Here is a 9,906-nt window from a genome sequence, read left to right as displayed (position 1 = left end):
AATTTAAAAGCTTTTGTTCTTCTTTAAACATATTTAACACATTTTTAAAATAACTTTCAAATTGTCTTCTCATAGCCAGCTAAAAGTAACATCAGTCCTTCCCCTCAACTCCTAGAAAGAGGAGAATCGGAGCTGTTTTCACTGTCTAAGTGATATTGTATGCCAACAGTTACTATTCAGGGGATAAATTAGCTTTGACTTTTACCAGGGACCGATGCAGAAGGGTTTCTACTTGTGTGAGTTTATTCCCAATTTCTTCCTAAATATGGTTCATATTTCTGAGAGAGCTTGCACATTCCTCAGAGTTTATATGCATTCCCCTTTTCTTTACTTTGGCTAAATAAGCTGGCCAATTATGTCAAAAGACAGAAATTTAGAAGAATATAAGAAAATAACGTCTCTTCTGTCCATTTTCCATTTTTCTTTATCAATAAGTTTTGATGGAATTTGAAATTAAGGTTATTTTACAGACTTTCCCTACAATCCTAATCATTTTATTAGTCTTATGATTTATTATTCACTCCAGTAATAAATATAACTGCTTCTTTGCTGGACCAGCACATTACTAAATCTTCAAATCAGCACTACTCCTCCTACAACCACAATTTCAGTTTGTATGTCATGCTGCTTGCACACACATGTACTTTAGATTGTCTGTTGTATACGTCTTGCACTGTCCTCCTCACTATTTCTTTTTTTTTTTGTTGTTGTTGTTGTTTTTTTGCACAAGTGTAACCAAGAGAAATTCGGGCACGGTGTTGTTTTATCCGATTTTAACAACAAATCGCTTACACATTACGTTGCAGCTGAGCATTTTGCAAGTCATGCTGTTGAGTTCAAGAAATGTTATTGTGCTTTTTGTGTCATTCCAGGCAGCCATTGGTTCCCATTCATTTCCGTACAATGTGAAAATGAATCAGCACACTATTGAAGCTGCTTGAATCGCAATATATTCTGTCAAAATAACATAACTGTTGTGAGCTAATGCAGTGCTTTTTTTTTTTTTTTAAATATGCACTTAAACTGCATAACCACACAGTGATGCACTGATGACAATAATCAATGCCGACTTGATGTTTGAAGAAGAAGAAGTCGTCTGCTACTTGAAATAAATGGAAAGCAATGACTGACTGTAAGAAAAGATACATCTGAAAATCTAAAACTGTATAGCATGCGTTCAAAAATAGTCACTAGACATGCACAGTGTATAATGTTTAGTGAACTAGACTGTTCTGCTCCTTTTAATGCACTTATAGGAAGCGCTTGGAGCGATTCGGATACAAAACCTTTTCTCTGCCAGACAACGTTTGCTGACTTGAGGTCAGGCTGGCAGGGCAGTCTGAGCTGAGAGGGACATTCTTCATCTTATCTTAATGTGTGGTGGAGCGCTCATTTCACCAGGCAATGGATTTTGAATGTCTTAAGTTACATATAATTTAGCCATAACCTAAAAGTAAACAAATCTAATGAAGTCTGGTGGACGATAGTTTAACAACATAATTATAGTAGTGAAGAGCCCTACAACTTTGCCTGGACGAGACAGTACTTGTGTCAAATAAGACGACACTAGTGACAGAATGTGCATATATTTTCCTTTTAGGTCACCTCTATTATAATGTTGTAATAGAAATCCGACTTGTCCAGCACCACAGCTGTATCATGACAGTGCGATGACAGAGAAACGCCCCCTCGGTGTCCCCCCCAGGAGGCTTGAAAAATAAGTTTACCCCCTGAAGGAGGGCAGTGTTCTTGGGTTTCACAACAGCCCCCGAGTGGGCAGGACCACCAGATCTCTGGCATACGCTGCTCTCCAAGACAAAAATCCCCATCAGCCCGTGTACAGTCATAACACATCCTCCAGACATGTGTAAGTGAAAGATAGAAGGAAAATAAATAGACGACATGCATTTCCTGCCAGGGAGCCACTCTCCAGCTCTGACTATTTGTTTTGACATTCATTAAGTTATCATTTCCAGGCGGCGGACCAGCTAGGAACCTCCAAGCCTGAGGTTCACCACCTCCGGTAGGACAGTGTTTGTGGACGGACGCTTCGGCTCTCCAAATTCAAATACACAGACAAGGCCATTATAATCCACGACTGAAAATAAAGAAAACATCTTTCTAATTCTAACACCAATGTTTGTGCTCGGCTCATAAAGGCAGTAATTTCGAGTCCACTGTTGGCTAGCGAGGGCTAAATATATCCACAGAATGAGAAAATTGCACTTAAATTTCTGGGCTTGATTAAAGTTTACTCCTAAGAGAGCACAGGAGAGGTGGAAAAAGCAAGCCCGTTGTGATATTTACAAACTATAATCCCTATATTTTTATCAAAAGAGTGCAATAACAGAAGTTCAACATCCTAAGAAACATGAATCCACGAGTATCAAAGGTCCTGGTTCTTATTTCCTGCCATCATTTGCATATGAAGCGTGTCATTTGCTAAAGGTTTGTGTCTTTGTTCCATGTGTTTTGGTGCTGGTTGGCTGCGACTGCGTTCAGGCAGTGATACTTGAGCAGAATGAACATCATGGAACCGCCTGAAGATATTTGGGCTGGTCCAGGTCCTATTGCTCTTGATTAATTTTCAGGAAAGGGAGCCCAAGTTTTCAGCTCTGTTTAAAAAGAACAGCTGCAGGGGGCATTCCACACGGGCGATAAAATAGCATTATAACTAACAAAGAAGATTAACTTAGGACATCACATTTGTGCTGTTTTGATTTCTGCTATTTCCTAAATTGCACGATAGAGATTGTTGTGAGCATTATGTTGCTTCCAAAGGTAACAGGAACATGTGTTGGACCAAAATAGATGCATAGATATCGTATTCTTATCAAGTGCAAAAAGGTAATGAAAAAAAAAATTTAAAAAACACCATAACTGTGTCTGCCTTATGCTGCTTTAGCAAGTGCAGGGTCGGGAGGAACGGTGTCTTGGCTGTACAGTAGAGTTTGTGTTTTACTTGTGCACTTTGTCCCTCTTCTTTCCCCCTCCCCAGCCGCCACTCAACTGGACAGGGTGGTCTCGAAAGGAGATGCGTTCCTTTTTCGATGGAGGAGCAGACGTAACGCGTTTAGGAGACGGAACCTCTTTTTCTGAAGAAAGAGCATAGAAGAAGAACACGTCAATATCTCACATGTAAAGCCAGCAGACTTCAAATGGTAATTCATTAGATTTGTGCTATTTAAATCACATATTTGGACTCACGCGTCAATCAAAGGGTGGCCAGTACTGTGACGTGGTCTGCTCTATTTGTCTGCCATTTTTATGGCTCTTAATAATATGGGTTATCAATAATCAATAAAGTAGGTTTCTGGAAAAAGAACTACTCATGTGCTCCAAATTAAAATGTTGCTGTTACCATCAGAAATGTAGTTTATTAATTCTTGTACACGTGAGGAATGACCTACTCAACATGTTATGACTTTCATGGAGTTCTAACTTAAATCAGAATGTTTGCTACTGGACATTATCTTTATGAATGTTTGATTTTGTGTAATATATGCAATACATCAGAACATATTTGTTGTAAATGAAACATATAAAAGAGGAAATTTGCATTTGTATAGCTGCTCTCATTACCTGCTAACGAGCCTATCGGCATCGCTGATATAATTGGCGAAGCTGAATGGAAACAACATTCGTTTCATGTTGGGTAACAAAACTCTTGTGGCTTTTCTATTGATTTCGAGCAAACTGCTGGCACGCAGAGATTATTATCATAACCTTCCAATAGGGAATTTCCGACTTTTGACTTTGAATGGAACGAGTTAGCCCTGAAACAATCAACCTGTTAACCAATTAGTCAATCGACAGAAAACTGTCCAAAATCTTACCAAACAATTACTCCTTTAAGTCATTTAGCAAGCGAAATTTCAAAAACATTTGCCGGGTCCCTCTTCTCAAATGTGTGTGCTGTGATTTGCTGCTTTTCTCTGTTTTATATCATTGTAAATTGAATATCTTTAGGTTTTAAACTGATGGTCAGACAAAGCAAGCAATCTGAAGATGTCATCAGATGGCATTTTGTGACATTTTTGTAGACTAAACGATTGGTTTAATTGCAAAAATAATTGACAGATTAATAAATTAATTGAAAATGATCTTTATTTGCAGCCCTAGAATGAAGCATTAAAGCTGTTCACAAAGCTTGTTGGATTCTTTTTAGCTTTATATTAAATAATAAAATGTATCATTACTTTAATATGAATGTTTTTACTATAAAATGCAATTTTAGCTTTAGTTTGGAGATAAAGCGTGTCTCTGATCTCTGTCTCGGCAGACTCGAGACACTATATTAAATCTCACAGTGAAGACTTAAGCGTGAGCAGGTAAGTTTTGTGTTTGTGTGCTCTGTCAGTCAGGAGCGTTGTGCGCCGTATCAGAGGCCCTTCCATTTCACCTGGGGATCAGTACAAAGCTTTTTCAAACACACAGAACAAAGGCAGTGCTTCGAGCGGGCATGATGCATTCCACGTGTAGAGCCCAGGCCCGCGGTCTCCACGGCCACCCCACACAGGGAGCCGAACAGCGGGGAGGGCTCCGGAGGAGGTGGGGGGGGCCCCTGGACGCATCGCAGGTGACCCGGCCCCGAAATACGTGCACAGCTGGTACACTGTATAGAATATCCATCCACTCACAATTGAACTGAAGTCATACCTAATCGCACCTCTGTAGTTTTTGATTTAACTCATGTCGGTGGTTTAACGCAGCGCTATTCCTCTCCTGATGGTTTGTGTAATGTAGTTTAAAGAGAAAACCACCACAGTCTTTTTGTGTTTATTTTAAGAAACTTTAGGTCGGCTTTGGTGGCTGAATTTCATTTATTAAAGACTTTTGTTCAATTATCTGTTCTAAATCAAAAACAGAGCCCAAAAAACTTGATACACATGTTGCTAATTTCAATGCAAGTTGTGCAGTCATGCTCTTAAATGTAAGGAGATAAACAAATGGCCACACATTTGACCCAACCGCTGTGACCAAACAAATTGTTTTCGATCATTTACTCCTATTAGGGTTGAACAGCGGACAAAATTGGGGGAGCAGATATGCAACTTAAGTGGTTTCCTCTGCACATGTAATGAAAATATTTTGTGAGCCTGGAAACGCATTTTATGGCACCGTCCCAGCAAGTGGTGGGTATCACATTGCAGTAGGTTATTGAGTAGGTTATAGAGTATTCATGTAGTCTTTACTGCTATAGCAAACTCAGTGAACCCTCTAACTTTAAACCTTCACTTTGATGTATGTATGTCACTTCAGAAGCAAAGGAAATACAAGTTTTTTGATGAATAAAGTTTGATTTGTCTCTTTAACTGACTCCTGTAGTCTGACTATCAAAAGATTTGAATCAGAGGAGCTGCTTTCCTATTTTCCTAATTTCCCGATTTCACTAAAATAACCTCTGATAGGAGTTTTTGATGATGTACTACTGAGACCATTAGACACTCTTCCAAGTTTATGAAATATCTAATTGGCTTTTTTTTTAAAATGACCTCACTTTACACATACATTCATATTTCAATTTGCCAGAGACAACTACGATAAGCGGTGTTTTCATCAGCGAAGACAGAGAGGCTTTCTTTCTCTAAGCCGTACTCCTCAGGAGAACAACGGTCTGCCTGCTTAGCACGACAACACTCACTTCTGCTGCTGCTGCACCTCGTGGATATCATTTTGAAAATCATCATCGGAATCCAATTTGGCTTCGTTAACGTGGACAGGGCTCTCCTTCACTCGGATTCCTGGGCTTGTTTAATGTGGTCATCTGCTGTCAGGCTGTCAGTAGCATCTTTGTCACTCAAACTCCTGAGCCCCACTTCTCCTGACAGAAGGGCCAGTCATTCTTTGCTGAAAGGACCGATTTTTTTTTTTTTTTTTTTTTTCCTCTCTGCCCGTTTCCTGTCAGAGGAGAAATTCACGGCACTCTGTCCCCGGCCCGACCTTGTAGCTCCCCTCCCCTCCCAAAGCAGCCGACCGGTGGACTCAGTCTGGGCTGAATAAGCAGTGGCCTTTATCCCTGGCTCGGCAAACTCGGCTCTGTATGACCCAGAGACCCATGGGTGCATGTGTGCAAACACGGAAACATCTGTACACACAGGTTTATGTACAGACCTGTGCACACACTCACAGGTATGCAGACAAGCTTCTCTAATGTTATCAAAATCTATGACGTAGTAATAACTGTAGAAGTAGTCAGGTTTGTGCTTTTCAGCAAATAGGGAATATTGATGTATGTGCACGGTTAGCTTAGCTTTTGTACTGAGTCGGTATTTTGCTGTTGAATTTATAAATTAAATGTGAGTATTTTTATGTTACTCTTCAGTTTTAGTTGTCAAATTTTCTGTCATTGCAATAATTGGAAAAAAAATAATGATAAGTCTATTTATCTGCACGCATGTGTGTATAAATTAATTCTCAATTTTAAGAGTTTCGGAAGAACAAACAGCAAAATCTGATAAATTTCTCTAAATAATCTCTAAAAATTAAACATAAGCAATAAATGTCTGGACCACCAGTTTTTGCGAGTGAAAATTAAAAAGAGTCAGTTTACTTCAGGTCTTGTTGAGTCCTATGTTTGAGAGTTTATTTAAAAGTATATATATGTTTTTTTCAGGAACAGGGTGAGTTTGTGTGTGAGTTTGTGAGATGTTCACATAAAACACTCACTTGCATGACCCAAGGAGTTTCTGCGAGGATAATTGTTCTCTTTGCAAGGCCGGGCAGCTAAACTGCTGTTGGCCCACAATCCACTGGCGTGATGTAGAAGTTCTGTGTATCCTGGTTCAGCCTGCACGCACCACACACACACACACACACACATACACACACATACACACAAATGAGGCCCAACGTGACACGTCTCACGCAAGCAGTCCAACATTTTGAAAAACATTCAACAACCAGCGGCTCTGCAGTCTGAACATATCTAAGAAACAGGAGGAAGGGGGCGGCTCCTCTTGCCAGTGATCATAACTCAAACTGCTCTATAACGGTACAGGGAGAGCAGCAGTTTCTGACTTCAAAGACCTCACGAGCATCAGTATCGTTCTCCGGTCCAGGCACACTGCTCAAAAGTGACACAGGGATTTCTGCAAGTGAAATGAAGAAATTGCAGCCAGTTGATCCAATTGAAAGTGTCACTGTGGAGCTTACCCCAAGACTCACCCCCTCCCACCCCCCCCTCGTCCTTTCTCCTTTAAATGGAAGCTGATGAGACAGGCTCCAGGAGAAGGAACCTACAGCGCGGGACATGACTCTGACTGGTGAATGTAAATACTGCATACCTCCACATACATGCAGCTGCCCCCCCCCCCCCACCCCCCCTCCAAAAAAAAAGATTCAAATCAAGATTCACTTTCATTCTATGAAGTGAGTGAACTGCAAGGAAAAGCAGGAGGGGACTGTACTCACCACAAGCTGCACTCTGCCTCCATTCAGAATGTCTGAGCTGATCTCTGGTAAGAAATGCTCACTGAAGGGAAGACAAAAAAAAATGCCCACACGTATGGGTTATTAGCACTATTTCAAATGAATTCAGCAGTTTCCCCTCTTCAATTCTGCGCAATTACCTCTGACATATCGTAAAATAAACACAGATTCCATGTATGATAATCTTAATGTCTGTTTGTTGGGTAAGGTAGGGGGTAGCACAGGATACAACATATGCTCACTGCTTGCGTAATAGACATTTCACCCATTTCACATTTTGGAGGAAGATCAACCTCTTCTTGCATTCTGGTAATACTTTGCCCCTCTGCTTTAACACAAACACTGAAATCAGATCTGCACAGAAAATATGATTTGAGTACTATTTGCCAGCTAATTAAAAAAATAAAAGTCTTGGGATTTTTGTATTATTAAGAAAAAGTTCTAGATGTAAACATATCCCTGTATGCTGTAAAACCCATCATCCAAACTGTTGAAAAAATGTTGGAAACAAAACGAAATGATTCAAACCATGATTGCAATTTATCCAAAATACAAAAAGACGTACTTTCTCACTTCCTGCACCTCCAGTCTCAAGCCATGAAGGCAGCTTGGGTTTTATTTGGCCGGCTTGCGAGATAGCTGTCTTTGGGATTTCTGCTGCTACACCAATACTGTGACGGTGAATGGAATTTTGTTTGTGGTGCTCACAGCACTGAGAATTTTAATTTAGAAAGTTCAATGTGTCTTTCCAAAAACAATGTCCAAGTTATGCTGGATAATCCTCAGACCTCACTGTGATATCTCAGAGACGAATATCTCAAAACCCTGACAGACACGATTTAAATTATCTACATGGCTAGACACTATTAGAGGTAAAGTAGAAGATAGATTCTTTGCATGTGTTTTGACCTACAGTAGAGTAATGCTCACCTCTCTGAGTCCCTGTCAGACTGAGCAGCCTGGTTACGCATCCACTCCTCCTTCACTTGCTCTGTCTTCTCTGCTTGCTGAAGGCCCAGCTCAACCTCACGAACTGCACTCGACAGAAAACATCAAATAAACGTCACAGCCGATTATTTTTATACCTCCAACTCCTCATGTCGGTTAAGTAACATTCTTGATGACAATGGTAGCAAAGAAATGAGTGTGCTGCCTAAACAGTGAGTGTTGGGGGAGAAGGTGGCGTGTTTCTAAATGACAGGAGACATAATCAGTACTGCAGGGAAGTGTTAACAGATGCTCACCATTGTGCATGCTTAACAAATAAACAGGTTACAGGCCTAATCTGTGACAACGTTTGACATGTTCACTGTAATTACAGCCGGCCAGGGTTCCCAGCGCTGAGAGAGATCTGTGGTCAAAGCTCCCGGTGTTTATATTGGGCTTAAGGTGGTGTATTTGTTTGGAGGACTCAGGGGTATTGTTATAATACATTTAAAGTTGCTGAAAGATGCAACAAGAGAGGTTCTGCTATTTCCAACAATTGCGGGGGCTTGTGGTTCTTAGTGAAATTGAATCAAAGCAATGTTACAACAGTTTGTTAAAGAGTGAAATCTGAAAGGCTGCTGATTTATGAGTTATGTCGAAATCCCATAATAAGGTTGTAATTCAAAGTAAACATTTATGTTGCGCTGACAGTAATGCTGCTGTAGATGGGTGAAAACTGATGAATTTTGACAGCCCAATGCTGGAACTAATGATGCATTTATTTAAGCCATTTACTTGCTTTTGCTGAGCTGTAAAAAGGAGAGAAAAGCTTTACAGTTTTCATGGGTTAATTGAGAAGCCCCACTAAAAATGTCAAGTGATAGATGCTTCCCCCCGGGGCAGCAAAGGCCAGGAAATGGCTACTCACACTTACCAAAGCTGAAAATACAGAGAAGGCGAGGCAGAGGCAGTCCAGAAAAACACTCAATGTACATGTTCATATAGCTTTTATATCAGTGTATGAACCAAACAAGGGTTCTGTACTGCTGTCAGATAAAAATTATGTTGGACTTCAGTAGCATGGAGAGAATCTCCTCTCCCATTTCCCCTCTGAACCTTCCACTAAAGCCCCCTCCTGACCCCCAAACCTCCTGAATCCCCCTCCAGTACTCCTCCAGGATATCAGGAAGGGGGCCTGTAGGAGTCACGCCTGTTAAGAAGGGCTCTTAAGCACATTAAGCAAGCTCGTCTCTACTGAGGAGGGGAGAACTCTGACTTAATATCAGAGAGTTGGGGAGTAGGAGGGTGGAGGCTTTGGCCCGCAGCAAACCAGCGCTTAAGGAGAGACATGATGCTGGTACTTTAGAGCCTCCTCCCCGCCAACCTCACTACAGAAACAAACAACACAGGGTCAGGCAACAGGGACCAGTGTAGACCTTAATAAGAAATAAATGGTTCCATGAATGAGATGAAGATCTAGTGTTACTTTGAGTAATACTAAACAGGTCTCATTGCCTTTGTAGTAAATTACAACTTGGGTCTAATTTT

The 9,906-nt window shown here is 40.7% G+C and overlaps 1 protein-coding gene across 1 annotated transcript in view; it reads right to left on the bottom strand.

Annotated features, from left to right (window-relative positions):
- Nucleotides 1–662: 662 nt before the first annotated feature.
- Nucleotides 663–9,906, bottom strand: part of lrriq1 (leucine-rich repeats and IQ motif containing 1) — a 41,668-nt gene continuing 32,424 nt past the window's right edge. The window contains exons 26-29 of the mRNA XM_044356518.1: nt 8,362–8,464; nt 7,414–7,474; nt 6,670–6,790; nt 663–3,095 (exon numbers count right to left, since the gene is read on the bottom strand). Of these exons, the coding sequence (XP_044212453.1) occupies nt 2,959–3,095; nt 6,670–6,790; nt 7,414–7,474; nt 8,362–8,464 (422 nt within the window). The 3' untranslated portion in view covers nt 663–2,958. The remainder of the gene's footprint in view (nt 3,096–6,669; nt 6,791–7,413; nt 7,475–8,361; nt 8,465–9,906) is intronic.

This window comes from Thunnus albacares, chromosome 7 (assembly GCF_914725855.1).
Source record: "Thunnus albacares chromosome 7, fThuAlb1.1, whole genome shotgun sequence".
In the NCBI taxonomy this organism is placed as follows: domain Eukaryota; kingdom Metazoa; phylum Chordata; class Actinopteri; order Scombriformes; family Scombridae; genus Thunnus; species Thunnus albacares.
Note: the sequence above shows the minus strand (reverse complement) of the source record. Positions and strands in the feature narration are given on the sequence as shown.